General features: G+C 45.4%; 1 protein-coding gene across 1 annotated transcript in view; it reads right to left on the bottom strand.

Moving 5' to 3' along the window:
* LOC120913235 (complement C4-B-like) overlaps positions 1-20,780 on the bottom strand; it is a 198,284-nt gene that overhangs the window by 3,883 nt on the left and 173,621 nt on the right. The window contains exons 35-39 of the mRNA XM_040323048.1: positions 17,870-17,944; positions 16,472-16,574; positions 13,707-13,796; positions 8,096-8,182; positions 1,904-1,987 (exon numbers count right to left, since the gene is read on the bottom strand). Of these exons, the coding sequence (XP_040178982.1) occupies positions 1,904-1,987; positions 8,096-8,182; positions 13,707-13,796; positions 16,472-16,574; positions 17,870-17,944 (439 nt within the window). The remainder of the gene's footprint in view (positions 1-1,903; positions 1,988-8,095; positions 8,183-13,706; positions 13,797-16,471; positions 16,575-17,869; positions 17,945-20,780) is intronic.

Here is a 20,780-nt window from a genome sequence, read left to right as displayed (position 1 = left end):
AGGAAGGATCGCTGTCGTACATGGAAGGATCGCTGTGGTACATGGAAGGCACGAAGGATCACTATGGAACATGGAAAGCAGGAAGGAAGGATCACTATGGCACATGGAAAGCAGGAAGGAAGGCTCACTATGGCACATGGAGGGAAGGATCACTATGGCACATGGAAGGCAGGAAGGAAGGATCACTATGGCACATGGAAAGCAGAAAGGAAGGCTCAGTATGGCACATGATGGGAAGGATCACTATGGCACATGGAAGGCAGGAAGGAAGGATCACTATGGCACATGGAAGGCAGGAAGGAAGGATCACTATGGCACATGGAAGGCAGGAAGGAAGGATCACTATGGCACATGGAGGGAAGGATCACTATGGCACATGGAAAGCAGGAAGGATAACTATGACACCTGGAAGGATCACTATGGCACATGGAAGGCAGGAAGGAAGGCTCAGTATGGCACATGGAGGGAAGGATCACTATGGCACATGGAAGGAAGGATCACTATGGCACATGGAAAGCGGGAAGGAAGGATCACTATGGCACATGGAAAGCAGGAAGGATAACTATGACACCTGGAAGGATCACTATGGCACATGGAAGGCAGGAAGGAAGGATCACTATGGCACATGGAAAGCAGAAAGGAAGGATCACTATGGCACATGGAGGGAAGGATCACTATGGCACATGGAAAGCAGAAAGGAAGGAACACTATGGCACATGGAGGGAAGGATCACTATGGCACATGGAAAGCAGAAAGGAAGGAACACTATGGCACATGGAAGGAAGGATCACTATGGCACATGGAGGGAAGGAAGGATAACTATGACACCTGGAAGGATCACTATGGCACATGGAAAGCGGGAAGGAAGGATCACTATGGCACATGGAAAGCAGGAAGGATAACTATGACACCTGGAAGGATCACTATGGCACATGGAAGGATCACTATGGCACATGGAAAGCAGAAAGGAAGGATCACTATGGCACATGGAGGGAAGGATCACTATGGCACATGGAAAGCAGAAAGGAAGGATCACTATGGCACATGGAGGGAAGGATCACTATGGCACATGGAAAGCAGAAAGGAAGGAACACTATGGCACATGGAGGGAAGGATCACTATGGCACATGGAAAGCAGAAAGGAAGGAACACTATGGCACATGGAAGGAAGGATCACTATGGCACATGGAGGGAAGGAAGGATAACTATGACACCTGGAAGGATCACTATGGCACATAAGAAGGAAGGATCACTGTGGTACATGGAATCTGATCTGAATCATTTAAATGTGACAAATATGTAAAAAAAAAAAGGGGACAAATAATTTTTCACAGCACTGCATGAATAGTTCCAAGGGTAGCCATGGTTACTCTGAAGAAAACGCCCAGGGGCTCATCCACAAAGAAATCCATATAAATCCAAAACTGCTTTGGAGGTAGGGTGACCACATTTCCAAACTACCATTCAGGGACACCCTCCCTTCCCAAAAATCAGCTTGTGGTGTAACGAATCACAGCACAGTGATTGGACACAAGAGGCGGAATTTAGGATTTCTCCAATCACAAGCAGGGGGCGGGGATTGTGCCCTTTCCAGGCATTCCCGGCCAGGACAAGTACTGTCAGTGAGTAAAGCGGTGATGTGGCGGCCTTTTTTGGGGGCATCAGATTGGCCCAGGGTAGTGACTGTGTCAGTTTCATTATGGGACACTGTATTGTCCTGGAATGAAGGTGCCCGGGACAGACCTGCAAAATACGGGACTGTCCCGGGCAATCCTTGCAGAGGAGGAACATAAAAAACAGCCGTGTTTTTATTGTCAACGTTTCGAAGCCTAGTCCATCTTTCTCAGACATCACATATATACAGTAGATATGGGCACAGGTTCATGTTAGGCTGTTCACTTACTTTTCTGCAGAACTTCAATCATCTGAACTGTGTACACTATGAACGCATCCACTGGGTTCGTTTCTAACACCTTCACACGGTAGCCTGCATTGTGAAGACAAAACATGACATCTAATGAATGGAGGTCTTAAAGTGTATGGTGGTCTAGAGAACGTCCCCAGAAATGTAATTTCCTGCTTGTGTGATTGGCCCACCCAGACCAGAAAGAGGAGCTTGAGAATGCAATGAGCACTTCCGGGTATTGGCAGGGCTGCTGATAGGGGGGAACCACCTCCTGTAGGGGGCCCAGGCTCACAAGGGGGCCCAAACATCAGAGGGAATCAGTGCGGTCGGATGGAGGGGCAATTACAGGATGCCCTTTGTGACTCTCTGCAGCAGCTGAAAACTGGTTTCTATCCCTCCCACCAACTTTCAGCTGCTGCAGGGAGAGACACATACACAGCTTCCCTGTCCCATTAAAACAATAACAAATTGTAACCCGGTGTTGTTTTAATCCCTTGTAAAATGTTATACAATTCTTAGGCCGGGTACTAACGAGCAAACATGTACGATGAAACCGGTCCGTCGGACCGTTTTCACCGTACATGTCTGCCCGAGGGCTTCTGTACGATGGCTGTACTAACCATCGTACAGAAGTCCGCGCGTAAACAATACGCGGGGCGTGGCCGCGACGATGACGCGGCGATGACACGGCGACGTGGGCGGGCCTGCCATTTAAATGCTTCCACGCATGCGTCGAACTCATTCGGCGGGCGCTCGGACATGTACGGTAGGTCTGTACTGACGACCGTACATGTCCGAGCGGGCAGGATTCCAGCGGACGGTTTTAAAACACGTCCAGGAATATTTGTCTGCTGGGAAAAGGCCCGGCGGGCAAATGTTTGCTGGAAATCTGCCCGCTCGCGCCTACACACGACCAAACATGTATGCTGAAACTGGTCCGCGGACCAGTTTCAGCATACATGTTTGGTCGTGTGTACTGGGCCTAAGAGACTTTTTTTTTTTTTTTTTATATATTTTGTAAAAATTGTAAAATATTTTTTTTTCAAAACATTAAAAAAAAAATGTTTTTAATTATAATGGGCTAGATTCAGGTAGGGGCGCGCATTGTTACGGCGGCGCAGCGTATCGTATTTACGCTACGCCGCCGTAAGTTAGAGAGGCAAGTGCTGTATTCACAAAGCACTTGCCGTCTAAGTTACGGCAGCGTAGCGTAAATGGGGCCGGCGTAAGCGCGCGTAATTCAAATGAGGATGAGGGGGCGTGTTTTATGTTAATTCTTGGTGACCCGACGTGATTGACGTTTTTCCCGAACGGCGCACACTCCGTCCGTGGAATTTCCCAGTGTGCATTGCTCCAAAGTACGTCGCAAGGACGTCATTGGTTTCGACGTGAACGTAAATTACGTCCAGCCCTATTCGCGAACGACTTACGCAAACAACGAAAAAAAATCAAAATTCGACGCGGCAACGACGTCCATACTTAACATTGCGTACGCCTCATAATAGCAGGAGCAACCTTACGCCGAAAAAGCCTAACGCAAACGACGTAAAAAAATAGCGCCGGGCGTACGTATATTTGTAAATCGGCGTATCTAGGTCATTTGCATAAAACGACGGAAGCGCCACCTAGCGGCCAGCGTAAATATGCACCCTAAGATACGACGGTGTAAGAGACTTACGCCAGTCGCATCTTAGGCTAATGTTGGCGTATCTTCCTTTCTGAATACAGAAAGAAGATACGCCGGCGCAGCTTTGAATTTACGCGGAGTATCTATAGATACGCCGGCGTAAATCAATGCTGAATCTAGCCCAAAATGTTTTTGTTCAAAAATGTAAAAAACTATTTAAAAAAGGCAAATTCACACAGCTTCTCTGTTATCTTTGTGTCCGCTAAGAATGATTTTAGTATATTTTAACCACTTCCATACCGGGCACTTACGCACCTTCCTGCCCAAGCCAATTTTCAGCTTTCAGCACTGTCGCACTTTGAATGATAATTGCGCGGTCGTGCTACACTGTACCCAAACAATTTTTTTATCAATTTGTTCCCACAAATAGAGCTTTCTTTTGGTGGTATTTGATCACCTCTGCGGTTTTTATTTTTTGCGTTATAAACAAAAGAAGAGTGACAATTTAAAAAAAACACTATTTTTTACTTTTTTATTTAATAAATATCACAATTTTTTTTAAAAATTTTTTTTTTTTTTCCTCAGTTTAGGCCGATACGTATTCTTCTACATATTTTTGGTAAAAAAAATCGCAATGATCATATATTGATTGGTTTGCGCAAAAGTTAGAGCGTTTACAAAATAGGTGATAGATTTATGGCATTTTTATTTTATTAATTTTTTTACTAGTATTGGCGGCGATTTGCGATTTTTTTACTGTCACCGTGACATTGCGGCGAACACATCGGACACTTTTGACACGTTTTTGGCGCCATTCACATTTATACAGCGATTAATGCGATAAATATGCACTAATTACTGTATAAATGTGACTGGCATTCAAGGGGTTAACACTAGGGGGTGAGGAAGGGGTTAATATGAATACCTGTATTGTGTTCTAACTGTGGGGGAAGGGGGGTGACTGGGGGAGGTGACCGATCTGTGTCTCTATGTACAAGGGACACAGATCGGTCTCCTCTCTCCCCTGACAGGACGTGGAGCTCTGTGTTTACACACAGAGCTCCACGTCCCTGCTCTTTCGTTACCGATCGCTGGTACCTGGCGGACATCGCGACCGCCAGGCACGCGCATCGGCATCTCGGGGACGCGCCGGGCGCGCGCGCGCCCCCCAGTGGCCGGAGGAATACAGGACATCAATAGACGTCCTGTTGAGTTTTCAGAGTCACCGTGGAGCCGTCATTTGACGATGGCCCGGTTCTCTAGTGGTTAAGTGAAAATCTTGTTTTGATATATTTGGGGGGGGGGGGGGCCCTGCCAGATTGGCTGTATGGGGCCCCGTGATTTCTAACAACAGCCCTGGGTAGGGGGGCACATGTGCGCACCGCTAGCGACCAGGCTCTGCTGTGATTTTACACAGCAGGTGCCGATCAGCGGTAATAGATTACGGCCCGCAACACACATAGGACAGGCACAGCTCTAATCTGTCAGTGGGGGGGGGGGGTGCTTGTTTATTTCCCCCCTGCAAAGCTAGGGATGAAATTCATTACTTCCCCTAGTAGAAGCACCTCAAATAATTTGTGTCATTAGTACAGTGACAGTGCATGTTTTTAGCCCTGATCACTGTACAGTAAAACCTTGGTTTGAGAGCGTTTTGCTAGATGAGCAAAATGTTTTAATACATTTTGCCTTGATATACAAGCGATGTCTTGATATAAGAGTAGCGTCACGTCACAACTGAGTATAAAAGAGAAGAGAGGAGCCTCTAAGTGTAGCAATATGGTTACATTTAATGAAGGTACAACATTTAGTAACTTATTGCTACACTTAGAGGCGCCTCTCTTCTATTTTATACCCTGTAAAAAAATGCTTTGATATACAAGTGCTTTGGATTACAAGCATGTTTCTGGAACGAATTATGCTCGCAATCCAAGGTTTTACTGTATTAGTGTCACTGGTTCCCAAAAAGCATCAGTTAGTGTCAGAATGTCTGCCGCAATATCGCAGTCCTGCTAAAAGTCACAGATCACCTCCATTACTGGTATGAAATAAAATAAAAAAATCCAGTATACTGTATATCCCATCGTTTGTAGACACTGTGGGGCAGATCCACAAAAGAATTACGCCGGCGTATCTCTTAAAACGCTGCGTAATTTCAAATTGTGTGCGTCGTATCTTTGTTTTGTATCCACGGCATCTCGGCTCGATCCGACAGGCGTACGTCTTAGTACGCCGTCGGATCTCAGGTGCATTCTTTCGGCAGCTGCTAGGTGGCGTTTCCGCCGATTTCTGCATCGAGTATGCAAATTAGCTATTTACGGCGATCCACGTACGTCCGGCGCATTTTTTTTACGTCGTTTTTACGTCGTTTGCGTTCGGCTTTTTCCGGCGTATAGTTACCCCTGCTATATGGTGGCGTACTCAATGTTAAGTATGGTCGTCGTTCCCGCCTCGCATTTTGAATTTTTTACGTCGTTTGCGCAAGTCGTTCGCGACTAGGAATTTGCGTAGAATGACGTCACCGTCGTGAGCAATGGCTTGTTCCGGGTTCATTTCGAGCATGCGCACTGGGATACCCCCACGGACGGCGCATGCGCAGTTAAAAAAAAAAAAAACTTTGTTTACGTCGGGTCACATAAAACACGGGTTACATAAAACACGCCCCCCCCGTTCCATTTGAATTCCGGGCCCTTACGCCGCAAAAGATACACTACGCCGCCGTAACTTACGGCGCAAATTCTTTGTGGATTTGAAAAAAATAAATAAGTTACAGCGGCATAGTGTATCTTAGATACGCTGCGCCCGGCGGAGAGAAGCGCCGAGGTACGTGGATCTGCCCCTGTAACTTTTGCGCCAACCAATCAATCTACCCTTATTGGGATTTTTTTGACCAAAGATATGTAGCAGAATACTTATTGGCCTAAATTTTTTAAGAAATTAAATTTTTTTTAATTGGATATGTTTTTTAGCGGAAAGTAAAAAAATATATATATTTTTTTGTTTATAGCGCAAAAAATATAAAATGCAGAGGTGATCAGACACCACCAAAAGAAAGCTCTATGTTTGGGAAAAAAATGCCATACATTTTATTTGGGTGCAGCGTCGCACAACCGCACAATTGTCAGTTAAAATAACGCAGTGCCGTGTCGCAAAAAGTGGCCTGGTCATGAAGGGGGATAAATCTTCCAGAGGCCAGGTGGTTAAAGCAGATCTCTTTTACATGTACAGTACATCCATAAAATCTTGATAGCATTTTTATTTACAAGGAAATATAATCGTAAAATAAAACGACCCAGCCACGTGACCAGCTGATGTATTTCAGACTGGGAAAAAATGTTCCCTTTAAAGGGGTTGTAAAGGTTCGTTTTTTATTTTCTAAATAGGTTCCTTTAAGCTAGTGCATTGTTGGTTCACTTATCTTTTCCTTCCATTTCCCGTCTTAGGCCCGGATTCTCAGAGGACTTACGACGGCGCAGCGCCATGTACGCCGTCGCAAGTCCTAATCCGAGCCGTCGTATCTATGCGCCTGATGCTTAGAATCACTTACGCATAGATATCCATTAGATTCGACAGGCGTAAGTCTCTTACGCCGTCGGATCGTAACTGCAATTTTCCGCTGGCCGCTAGGGGCGTGTAAGCTGATTTACGCTTCGAAATATGTAAATTAGCTACATACGCGAATTCCCGAACGTACGCGCGGCCGACGCAGTAAACTTACGCCGTTTACATTAGGCTTTTCCCGGCGTAATGTTGCCCCTGCTATATGGTGGCATAAGTGCGGCGCATCAATGTTAAGTATGGCCGTCGTTCCCGCGTCGAAATTTGAAAAAGTTACGTCGTTTGCGTAAGTCGTCCGTGAATGGGGCTAGACGTCATTTACGTTCACGTCGAAACCAATGACGTCCTTGCGGCGTACTTTGGAGCAATGCACACTGGGAAATTCCACGGACGGCGCATGCACCGTTCGGGAAAAACGTCAATCACGTCGGGTCGCAGTAGATTTACATAAAACACGCCCCACTGATCCAAATTTGAATTAGGCGGGCTTACGCCGGCCGATTTACGCTACGACGCCGCAACTTACGGAGCAAGTGCTTTGAGAATACTGCACTTGCCCATCTAAGTTGCGGAGGCGTAACGTAAATCGGATACGTTACGCCGCCGCAAGGATACGCAAATGTACCTGAATCTAGCCCTAAATGTTTTTTTTCTTTGTCTGAATTTCTCACTTCCTGTATCTCCTCAGTAAACTTGTCCCCATTATCCATGGGGGTTAGTCAGCCAGAACAGCTTACTGAGGAGGAACAGGAAGTGAGAAATTCAGAAGTGAAAACAAAGAAAAAAAACATTTAGAAGGGAAATGGAAGGAAAGGGTAAAGTGAACCAACAATGTACTAGTTTAAAGGAACCTATTTAGAAAATAAAAAAACAAACCTTTACAACCCCTTTAATACCAATACCTCCATATTCATTGAGCCAAGCTGGACATTATTATCTGTCTATGGAAGATGGTATGTTGGGAACTCCAAAAAAGTCTCCCCAGCATTTTGTTGCAGTTTACTCACCATACTTCACACGTGGGGAGTAACAAGCAAATTCTTGACGATCATCCTTCTTTGTGAACAGGGTCCTCCTTAATGTGGGACAAGGACCTGCGAGACAATGAGGATGTCAGATCCTGTACAAATACATATATTTCCCATGTTTTCTTTAATATGTTTATTTCCTATGATTGTCAGCTCTGTGGCCCCGTACACACTACCGAGTTTCTCCGTAGAATTCAGCCAGAAACTCGATCGGAGCCGTATTCTGCCGGGAAACCCGGCCGTGTGTACACTTTTGGCCGAGGAAACCGACGAGGATCTCGTCGGGCCAAATAGAGAACATGTTCTCTATTTCCTCGTTAGTCAAACTTGGCTCGCCGAGATCCTCGGCGGCTTCACAAGGAACTCGACGAGCAAAACGATGTGTTTTGCTCGTCGAGTTTCTCGGCCGTGTGTACGGGGCCTATCTCATTGCCATGATTCTGTATATTCCTGAAACACCTCAATCAGGACAATACCGCATGATGGCCACTAGCTGGAGCTGACAATCATAGGAAACATATTCCATACAGTACAGTGATTAGTGAGAGCTGGTTCTCCAAATTTTCCAAAAACAAAATCCATTCTCGTAAATTACGAGCGTGTGTAGACAATTCCGACGCACAAAACTTTACGCATGCTCTGAATCAAGTATGAGACGGAAGAGATCGGTCTGGTAAAACTAGCGTTCGTAATGGAGACAGCACATTCGTCACGCTGCAATTTTTTTTAAATCTGTTAATGCAGTTTAAAAGCACGAGGCTGTAAATCGCGAATCGTCTCTCACAAAACTTCTACTAACACGAGATTAGCAGAAGGAGCCCAAAGGGTGGCGCACTTGGTATTAAAATTTCCCTTTATAGTGAGTTGTACGTGTTGTATGTGACTGCTTTCTATCTTCCATTTTCTGAAATTCGAAATTCATATAGAATGAACTCAAATTCGAATAGAAAAATATTAGAAGAGTAGAATAATAATATATATATAGGCTTAGCTGGATAATCAGTCAGTGTCAGTTCAGTGAGGGAGTAGGACGCTTCCCGACGAGTCTGCTCTCTCCAGGGACCAGACAGATAGCCAGCTAGACACCGCAGGCAGGCAGGCTCCTACAATCTTTGCTGCATGAATCAACTTGCAGGCCATAGGACCGGCTCCTTCCTTCCCTTCGTGGGCCCCTCTCTTCAGGTAAGACCCTGTCTTTCAGGGCCATCTTTCCACCCCCAGGAATCGCTAGTGACCGTCCTTTTCAGGACAGCCACTCCAGCGATCCAAATTGCGGCTGTTTACCTTCTCTTAGAGCCGCATGCACCCCAATCAGTCACCCATAATCACCCCGGCCACCCGCCGCGCATAGCAGCGCTTTTTTCTGGCGATCTGCGGCTCTTTCCCGCATCCGCGCCAGACCAGGCCTTATTCGCGGCCGCCGCAATTAGGAAAGACTGCGGCTTCAGCCGCGGCCTAGCGGTGCGCCGCAAAAAGGAGCACTGACAGCCTGGAAATTTTCCTGGAATTGTCAGGGATCATCCCCCTATCCCTGGAGGATCCCATCCTCCCCTGGATTAACAACCAGCTCATACCCACCAAGCCAAACAGCCCCCAAACCTGAGGCCTGTGGCCCGGTCGGCGGCCATCTTGGTACTCCTCAGCTACAGTGACACCCTTCTTCCCCCCCCATTCCAAACAGTACTTGATCCAGGGTTTCGTCCGATCGCCTTTCAGGGATCAGGAAGGAATTTTTTTCCCTGCGGCAGCAAATTGGCTTAGCACTGCCAGGGTTTTTTTGCCTTCCTCTGGACCAAGGCCAAGCGAGAGGATTCAGCGAATCTTCCCTCTATTGCAATTAATCCCCCCCCCCCCCCCCCCGGTGACTGGCAACAATGGTTAAACTGCGATACTCTGCAGAAACGATTTGGGGTCTGAGACAATTCGCAACAGTATTACCAGCCGTCACCAAAAAGGCCTTAAAAATAGACAAACTTTTGTGATTCGATCAACTATCGACCATCAAAAATTTCAACCATTTAACCCAGCTCAAGCACATATCATGTGCTTTGATCAACACAAGATCGGCAGTAAAACACCGATCAGAAATCCACGATTTCTTACTACAAAACGATCTAGACTGCCTCTTTATTACAGAAAGCTGGCTCTCAGACGACTGCAACACCATTTTTGGAGAATTGGTGCCAGAAAATTATCGAATTATAACGGAAAACAGAATAGGGCAAAGAGGAGGAGGCCTGGCGGTGATCCATAAGTTTCATATTGCAATCACTAAGCCGGTCCTTCAAAATCCTCTTCCATTTATGGAAACCCTTACTCTTCAACTTCAAACTAACCCCCAGGAGACTGTTCACATTCTCCTCTGCTATAGGCCACCTGGGCCAAAATCGCAGCTTCTACCATCATTAACAGAGTTCATATCCACTTATACCCTTAACAGCAAACATCTTTTGCTGCTCGGGAAAATCAATCTGTGGGCCAACTCCGCACAGGATCCCATTGCGGATGCCTGCATCGATCACCTGGAAGGATTAGGACTACAGCAACTTATATGCGGACCCACGCATGCTTCAGGTCACACACTCGACCTAATTTTCAGACAAAATCTGAAAATAAACATTTTGGGAAATGAACCTTTGCCATGGACAGACCACCATGCAATTAGTTTCATAATTTCCAAAATTCCACCAGTTATAAAAGCACCCAAGCCGGTGACAATACACTGGGCTAGATCTCAGAAGAAGCTCCATTCGGAACTCTTCAAATCTACCTTGGGAAACCGAATCGAAACTATTCATCCTCAGTTAACAGCCTCAGATACACTGGATGCCATAAATGCAGCTCTGCTACAATCAGCCGACTTAGTAGCACCGAAACGCAAAGTCCGCATCCGGAAAAAAAAAGTCTGGCTGGTTCAACAACCAGCTGTCCCTACTGAAGCAAGAGCGCAGAAGGGCGGAAGCCGCCTGGAAAAGAAGCCCTTCAGAAGATCACCTCATCATCTACAAGGCAATAACAACACAATATCATAAAGAAATCTTCAAAGCCAAGAAACATCATTTTTCTATGACGATTAACAGCGCCATGAACCGCCCCCGAGAACTCTTCAAGATGGTCACCCAGACCATGAATCCGGGATGTCTTGAAGTCCCCAATTCAGACACCCAAGAGTTCTGTAATGAACTATCGGATTTCTTCATCGACAAAATCGAAAGAATCCGGGTAAGTATTCTGCAAAATAATACCCCCCTCAGCCCCCTCTTCAATCAACCACAAAACACCAACAGAAACCTTCTACAATCAACTAAGTTCACTCTGGAACCCATCTCCATCGATACCACCAAAAATATCATTGGTGCGTTGCGGAACAGCACATCGCCCAATGATATCATTCCCACCAAGCTGCTGAAGGATTGTGCCGACATTCTGGCGCCTCCCATCACACAGCTTATAAATCAGTCATTTAAGGAAGGCACAGTGCCATCCCTGCTGAAAGAGGGCACAATCCAGCCCATCTTGAAAAAACCTAACTTGGATCCCGAGGACCCAACTCACCGCCGCCCCATAACAGGCCTAAATGTTCTCTCCAAGATAATGGAGAAAGTAGTGGTACAACAGCTGCAACAGCATCTGGATACCCACAATCTACTCGATCCATTTCAATCAGGTTTCCGTCCCGGACACGGGACAGAAACGGCCTTACTCAAAATATGGGACGATGCCCTCGAGGCCGCAGACGAGGGAGAATCCTGTCTCCTGGTTCTGCTGGACCTAAGCGCAGCCTTTGACACAGTAGACCACAAAATGTTACTGATGCGACTGGCCGAGGTAGCCAGAATCGCAGAAGGTGATTTACCATGGTTTTCCTCCTTTCTTGAAAACCGATCACAAACAGTGAAACTGGGATCTTTCACGTCGGAAAAACGCACGGTGCCATGTGGAGTCCCCCAAGGATCCCCCCTGTCACCGGTACTGTTCAACATCTATCTTCGCCCTCTCTTTGATATTATCAGTAGCCAAGAACTACTTTATCACTCTTATGCAGACGATACGCAATTGTATTTTCGCATCTGCAACAAAAAGGATCATCATCTCAGTTTAGAGAAATGTCTCTCTTCGATAGAAAACTGGATGACTAAGAGTTATCTTAAACTCAACAGTTCAAAAACAGAACTTCTTATGTTTCACGCCAGCCGAAAGAGTCAACTGGCAACAACCTGGACACCCCCACCCATTCTGGGCCAAATCATCACCCCTAGCTCCAAAGTCAAAAGTCTAGGAGTCATTTTTGACACCTTCATGACAATGGACGCACAAATAGGGTCAGTAGTCAGCGGAGCGCACCATCTGTTGCGCCTACTACGCAGACTTATTCCATTTATCCCCAAAGAAGACGTAGCAGTCGTGGTGGGAACAATCGTGAATTCCAGACTGGACTATGCAAATGCCCTTTACCTCGGGCTCCCAAAGTACCAAATCTCCCGTCTGCAAGTCGTTCAGAATACGGCCGCCAGACTGGTGACTGGGAAAAGGACATGGGAATCAATCTCACCTTCGCTGAGAACCCTTCACTGGTTGCCAGTAAAAGACAGAATTGTATTTAAAGCACTCTGCCTGACACATAAGTGCATCCATGGGAAGGCTCCGCAATATCTTTGCGACAAGATAGAACCTCACAATTCGAATCGCGTTCTGCGATCCACTGACCAAAATCTGGTCAAGGTGCCAAAAACCAAATACAAGTCCAAAGGAGAAAGAAGGTTTGCTTTTCAGGGTCCTAGACTATGGAACGCTTTACCAACCAGCATTCGGTTGGAGGAAAACCACCTGACTTTCAGAAGACAGATCAAAACTCTGCTCTTTTGATGTCATGAGACACGAAACATCAAGCGCCCAGAGGCGATTCAGTTCGCATGTGCCGCGCTATATAAGTTTTTCATTCATTTATATATATATATATATATATATATATATATATATATATATATATATATATATATATATATTTTATTCTAATAGAAAAATCTGAAAATGGAAGATAGATAGAAGATAGATAGAAGAAGCCAGGTCATATTCTATTGTATTTGATTACATTCTATTAAATTCCATTCTGTTCTTTACTATTCTTTTGATTTTCATTCTATTATTTTATTATTTTATATTCTATTTTATTGTATTCTTTTTTAGAAATCGATTTATATTTTTTAGATTTTGATTAAAATTTGCTTTCAATTTTCATTCGAATTTGTTTTCGAATAGAATTGTTTTCGAATCCGATTGAAATATTATCGAATCCGGTCAAAATATTTTCGAATCCGACCGAATTTTTCTAAATTCGGTCGAAAACGAACGATTTCCGAAAACAAATTTAACACATGTAATGAATCTAACTTAAGGGAATTAATTAAATAACGAATTAAAACTAAACACATTTTTCCCTTTTGCACATGCATATCTAATAGTGTGTATGGGGTCTTAGTTTAGTGAAAATTCACTTTGCAACGTGAACATGCTCCACTTCTTTAGTAAATCAAACCCTCTGTTACTGAATAATTTGCACGCAGGTGAAATGCCACAAATCTTGTCTTACCTTCTGCACACTGACACACATCTTCTGAGCACAGCTTTGAAATGAAGGTGGTCCTGGAGGGGGCGCTGTAGAACACTCTGCATTGGATGCCTACCAGATAAAAGATCATCGAATGGTTATTCTACAGCACTTACTTCGGGAGATGATATGTTGTGTATTTTGGCAAGTATCGTTGGACCAGAAGTATAAGGCAGTAACTAGCAACTGTACATGACTGCAAATTGTACATGGACCTTGAGTATTTTCAATGGAGGAAGAGGTGCCTTAGTACCCTAAGATAGACACCCCTTGCCCCCATGCCACTACCAAACATTATCACACCTTCAGTAGTCTAATGCCATGCACACACGATCAGAATTTCCGTCAAGAAAAGTTCGATGTGAGCTTTTGGTCGGAAATTCTGACCGTGTGTAGGCCCCATCAGACTTTTTTGGAATTTCCCACAGCAAAAATGTGAGAGCTGGTTCTCAAATTTTCAGACGGGAAAAGTTCTTGTCAGAAATTCCGATCGTCTGTATGCAATTCCGACGTGCAAAAAAACACGCATGCTCAGAATCAATCCTACGCATGCTCGGAATCATTGAACTTAATTTTCTCGGCTCGTTGTAGTGTTGTACGTCAGCGCGTTCTTGACGGTCAGAATTTTGTGTGACCGTGTGTATGCAACTCAAGTTTGAGCCAAAATGAAAAAAGTCCAGGGTTTCTTGTCGGAATTTCCGATCGTGTGTACGCGGCATAGCTCCAGACAAAAACTTTTCATTCGATTTAGATAGAGTAAGGAAGGGATAAAGTGAAATCCAGGCTGAAGAAAGTTACCTTGGCAGTGGGTCTTCCTTTGTATAGCAAGGGTTAATTCCTCATTTTGTGGACTGGAATAACTCCAGGCTCTCTCAGGCTTCCTCTGCATTATATGACTGGACCCTCAAAGCAGCTTCTCTTCGCTGCCCAACCGGTCACGCCTCTCTGACATCATCACATTCAATGCAAGGCCAGGTTGTCCGCATTGTACATTAGAATGGCCCACATTCCAAGAGTGCCGGAGAGGTGAGGAGATCACTGGGTGCCAAGAGTGTGAGGAACAACAAGTAATTCACCTTGTTTATCATACCCCAGACCAGCCATTCTCAACCAGGGTTCCGTGGTACATTAGGGTTCCTTCAGGGTTGGCCAGGGGTTCCTTGAGCTGTGGCTAACTTTCCCTACATCTGATGGTGCCTGCATTGTTCCAGGTCCAATGCCACTTGGCAGAGCCAGTGACATGACTGTGAGGGAGTCATTCTTGTAACCCCTCTAAGGGGAGCATTCACTTACCACCACCAAAAAATTTAACATTTTCCCAATGTCCCTAATGGAATAATCTTACCAAAGGTTCCCTGAGGTCTGAACAATATTTCAAGGGTTCCTCTGAAGTAAAAACTGGTCAAAAAGAAAAAAAAAGAGAGAAAAGAAAACAAAGTCCTTTAAGTGCACTGTGTATGGGTGCCGGACACAGTGCGCTATGGGCAGCTTGAAGTCTATGAAATCACGTAATTGCAGATAAGACGTCTCATTTGCCTAGTTTTGGGAGTCATTTTGGCGCAAAGCAATGCGCCGCAACACTCCCATCTTATGGCATTCTCCTGTTGTGTTATTTTTTATTGCCACCGCCATAAGACATGGGCTATATACACCCTTTATCTATAATGCTGGGCTATATACACCCTATATTTGTAATGATGGGCTATATACACCCTATCTGTAATGCTGGGCTGTATACACCCTATATCTGTAATGCTTGGCTGTATACACCCTATGGGGCAGATCCTCGCACAATTGCATGGGCGCAGCGTATGTGAGATACGCTACGCCGCTGTAACTTACTTTTTAAATCTTTGAATCCACAAAGAATTCGCGCCGTAAGTTACGGCGGCATAGTGTATCTCTCGCGGCGTAACGGCGCGTAATTCAAATCGGCGAGTAGGGGGCGTGTTTCATTTAAATGAAGCGCGTCCCCGCGCCGAACTAACTGCGCATGCGCCGTCCCTAAATTTCCCGCCGTGCATTGTGCTAAATGACGTCGCAAGGACGTCATTGTTTTGACGTGGGCGTAAACTACGTCCAGCCCCATTCAAGGACGACTTGCGCAAACAAAATAAAATATTTTCAAATTCGACGCGGGAACGACGGCCATACTTAACATTGCGTACGCCACCAAATAGCAGCTTTAACTATACGCCGAAAAAGGCCGAACGGAAACGACGTGAAAGAATGCGACGGCCGCTCGTACGTTCGTGGATCGTCGGAAATAGCTAATTTGCATACTCGACGCGGAATACGACGGGAACGCCACCCAGCGGACGCCGAAGAATTGCATCTAAGATCCGAAGGCGTACGAAGACATACGCCTGTCGGATCTAACCCAGATGCCGTCGTATCTCTTGTTTTGAGGATTCAAAACAGAGATACGACGCGGGAAATTTGAAAGTACGCCGGCGTATCACTAGATCACTAGTACTCTCTTTGTGGATCTGCCCCTATATCTGTAATGCTGGGCTATACACACCCTTTATCATTTCACTCTAATCAGGCACCGCTGTTATGCAGATGGCCAGCGCTCAACAGGGGGCCGGACATCTGAATATGCAATGCATGAAGCTATGTATTGTTGATTGATGGGTGCAGGAGAGAGAGGGCGGCGCTCCTGCGCCCACTATGGGCGCACCGCCACTGGCATTCACCTGATGTCTATAGTGTTTAGGTACCGGTAAAAAGATCAAACGTGTTACCTGGCTCGTAAAAGTCATACAAGACGGCAGAGGCGGGCTGCAGGGGGGACACCTTCACTGTCTGAAACGCCTCAAATGTCACAAGTTCCCGTTCGCTGGTGACCTTTAACAAGGAGGCGGGAGAAATGAATGTCCATTATAATTCAAGGTACCTCGAGATAAAAAAATATCAATGTCAATGTCTGTGCAGCTCATAACAGCCAATCAGGTTAATCTTTTATACCTGATCTGAATACAAAAAAGGGAGAAGATGGTGGCTCAATCGGGACAGTTCTTATTTTTCAACTTATTAAAAAAACTATCCTGAGAAAATAGGCCGCGATTACTGACCTCACCTCATTGAGCCAAAAACGTTCCTACAAACAATTGCACAGGTTGAATGAGAGAAAATCAAGCCTTCTATGGCCACCTTTAGCCCTGATACAAGCAGTGGGCTTGCTCTTTGGAGTAGTATTTCAAATTCCCAGGTACCATCCTAAGTATAACCCACATATGATGCTGAGCCTCTACTATTAAAATAACTGAAAGTGGCTAACACAAAAAAAAAAAAATGATCCTGTTCCTTTAAGGCATGATCTATAGCACAGTGCATGTGTAATTTGTCCCTTTGTATATTGTAAAATACCTGGTTGATCCTGCCTGTTCCAGTCATGGCTGCTGAGTCATGATTACCGTGGTCGGTTTACGTACCTCCTTCATCCCGCTTTCCGCTCTCCCCCCTCCCTCCCGTCCTGTCAGTGTGAGAGACGATCTCCTCCCCACCCCTCTCGCCACTATTCCACTGCAATAGGCAGCAAAAATACTTGTATCCCCCTGTATGTGTGTTTTTTAAACTGATACCATGATACCGTGATCAGTTTAAGTGCAAAGAAAGAAGAATGGCTCTATCTCAATGGCTGCAGCTTCTAATGCACTAGTGCAGTGAAATTAGCGTGAACAATTTCAGTACATTAGAAGAGCCTGTACAACTGTGTACAGCTGAAGGGAAGGCAACAGTTCAACTTTGAGGGCTCTTTCACACGGAGCGGACCGTTTCTGGGTCCGCTCCGTGTGTCCGCCAAAGCTCAGCGGGGATCCCCGCTGAGCTGTCGGCGGATAGGACGGTCCCCGCACACAGTGCAGAGACCGCCCTGTCTCTGCTCTCCCCTATGGGGGATCGGATGCAGACGGACCGTCTGTCTGTCTGCATCCGATCCGTTCCGCCGAACGGAAGAAAAATAGGGTTTCTTCCGTTCGCAAAAGCGGATCCCGACGGACGCGGACGCTAGCGCATGCTCCATCCGCTAACAGACGCGATCCCATAGGGATTCATTACAAGTCCGTTAACGGACTTGTAATGAACGGACGAACGGTCCGCTAGTGTGAAAGGACCCTAATAGTTTTCCCTGCCATACTAACCTTATCAAAGTACATGAGAAGTCTTCCCCCATAGATCTCATAATGGCTGATGTATCTCTCCGCTCCTTCCTTCAGCTGTGGGCAAAGAACAGAGGCGATTCAGTTTGCATGTGTTGCGCTATATACGTTTTTCACTCACTCACTCTCAGGGGCAGATCCAGGTAGATCGGCGCATTCCTCCGTCCGGCGTAGCATATCTATAATACGCTACGCCGCCGTAACTTACATTTTTTTTTTTGGTATCCTGAAAGGATTTCCGTCGTAAGTTACAGTAGCGTAGCATAACTTAGGCGGCGTAAGGGCGCGGAATTCAAATGTATGTGATGGGGGCATGTTTTATGTAAATACGTCTTGACCCGACGTAAATGACGTTTTTTTTAACTGCGCATGCGCCGTCCGTGGGGGTATTCCAGTGCGCATGCTCGAAATTAAACCGGAACAAGCCAAAGCTTACGACGGTGACGTCATTCTACGCAAATGCCTATTCGCGAACGACTTACGCAAACGACGTAAAAAATTCAAAATTGGATGCGGGAACGACAGCCATACTTAACATTGAGTACGCCTCATTATAGCAGGGGTAAATACGCCGGAAAAAGACAAACGCAAACGACTTAAAAAAAAACGTTGGATTGGATTGGATTGGAATAAATACTTATAGAGCGCCGAATGCGAGTTGTGAAACTCGCGTCTAAGCGCTTACCAACAAGCTGGGGGTATCCAGTTCCCAAGAGCAAAAAGAAGAAGCTAGGACATCTAAGTAAAAGTGGGGGGGGGTGTCAGGGCACAAAAAGCCTATCCCTACTCCCTGACCATGGACCGCAGCCTGGGATTAAGGCAGCGTCCTGCTAAAGGCTTGGAAGGCCAAGTCTCTATCTGTAGGCTTGTGAAAAAAGAAGTGTTTTCAAGCCCTTACGGAAGGCCATCAAGGAGGAGGATGCTCGGAGCCGATGAGGGAGCTGGTTCCAAAGAGAGTTCCCCAGTGTTTGGAGCCGGCGGCCACCTTTTGAAGCTGATCGACTAGATTTAATAATTGCTAACAGGGCGTCAGTCGAGCGAAGCTCTCTGGGTGGACAGTAGTGTTGTGTCATATTCGATAAGTACATCGGACCTAGTTGCCAATAGGCCCGAAACACCAGACAGAGTGCCTTGAACTCAACCCGTTTTGCTATCGGGAGCCAGTGTAGATTCTTAAGCACCGGGGAGATGTGATTCCGCCTTGGGCAGTTTGTGACTAGTCTTGCAGCATGATTCTGTGTAATCTGCAATCGTTTTACGTTCCCACGTACGTTCGTGGATCGCCGTATCTAGCTAATTTGCATACTCGATGCGGAATTGACGGAAACGCCACCTAGCGGCCGGCGGAAAAATGCACCTACGATCCGACGGCGTACTAAGACGTATGCCTGTCGGATCAAGCCCAGATGCAGTCGTATCTTGTTTTGTAGATACAAAACAAAGATACGACGCAGGAAATTTGAAATTACGCGGCGTATCAATAGATACGCCGGCGTAATTCTTCTGTGGATCTGGCCCAGAGTGTGTGTGATCGGCATATATGAATACTTGGGGCCAAATGAAACAAAGTCAGATACATGGAGAGACAAGGCATGACACAGGTAATAATACATAATGGGGTGCACACTAGGCCCAATCCATAGGGAAGGCAGTGAAAGTGTCATTTGTCCATTCCAACTCCTTCCCATGTCTGCCAACAGGGCTACTGGCACCTCTGTATTGATTCCACAATGCGCTCAGCAGTATGCAACCAAACTCACATCATCTGTTTGGATTTACTTTATATATACAGTATTGCAGTGATAGGCCTCCTTCCTTATCACCCCCAAATTTACATTTCAACAAACAATAGTTTACAGTATAAAATGTTATAGGAGCTATTTTCTTGCAGCTTCTATTCATTTTTAGACAGCAGTGGTATGCTACAGGGTGGCAACGGATGTGCTGGAGATATCAAATTGGTGGTGGATGGAATGTCAAATCCGTGGTGTGATGGTACAGGATACTAAAGGATGTGCAGGGAATACCAGAACAGTGGTGTGATGGTGCAGCAGATACAAAATAGTAGTATACTAAAGGATGTGCTGGGTTACCAAATTGGCAGTGTTATGCTACAGGATGCCAAAGAATGTGCAGGAGATATCAAATTGGAAGTGGAGTGAAAACTAAACTGTAGACATGTGCAATTCGCTTAGTTCTTCGAATTCGTTTAACAAATTTTGACAAATGCATTAATTCCGAAATTTCCGAAATTACGAATTTTGGACATTTTGGAATTCGGAAATGTGAATATTCGACATTCCGGAAATTCGAAACTTTCTAAATTGGAAAATCAGAAATTTGAAAATCCGAAATTCGGAAATTAAAAATTTTCGAAATTCAGAATTTGAACATTTTTAAATTCCATTTTCGAATTTTCAAATTCTAAATTTTCGAAAATCAGAATTTTCGAATTTCTGATTTTCGAATTTCATAATTTCCGAATCCCCCAAATTCCGAATATTCGAAAAAAGCTGAAAAAACGAATGAAACGAAAACGATAATGAACAAATATTTTGGCAGTGCACATGTCTCCTAAACTGGTGCTGTGATGTTACAGGGGATATCAAATCAGCCGTGTGATGGTACAGGATACTAAAGGATGTGCATGAAATACCTGAACAATGGTGTGATGGAGCAGGGTATATTAAATCAGCAATGTGATGGCACAGGATAGTAAAGGATGTGCCGAGGATATAAAATTGATGCTGTTATGGTATAGGATACCAAAGGATGTGCCGAGGATATAAAATTGATGCTGTTATGGTATAGGATACCAAAGGATGTGCAGGGGATATCAAATCAGTGATGTGATGGTGTAAGGCAGGGGTGCCCAACCTTTTGAAGAGCGAGG

The sequence above is a fragment of the Rana temporaria genome, chromosome 9, assembly GCF_905171775.1.
Source record: "Rana temporaria chromosome 9, aRanTem1.1, whole genome shotgun sequence".
Lineage (NCBI taxonomy): Eukaryota > Metazoa > Chordata > Amphibia > Anura > Ranidae > Rana > Rana temporaria.
The sequence above is the reverse complement of the archived record's forward strand: the minus strand, read 5'-3'. Positions and strand labels throughout refer to the sequence as shown.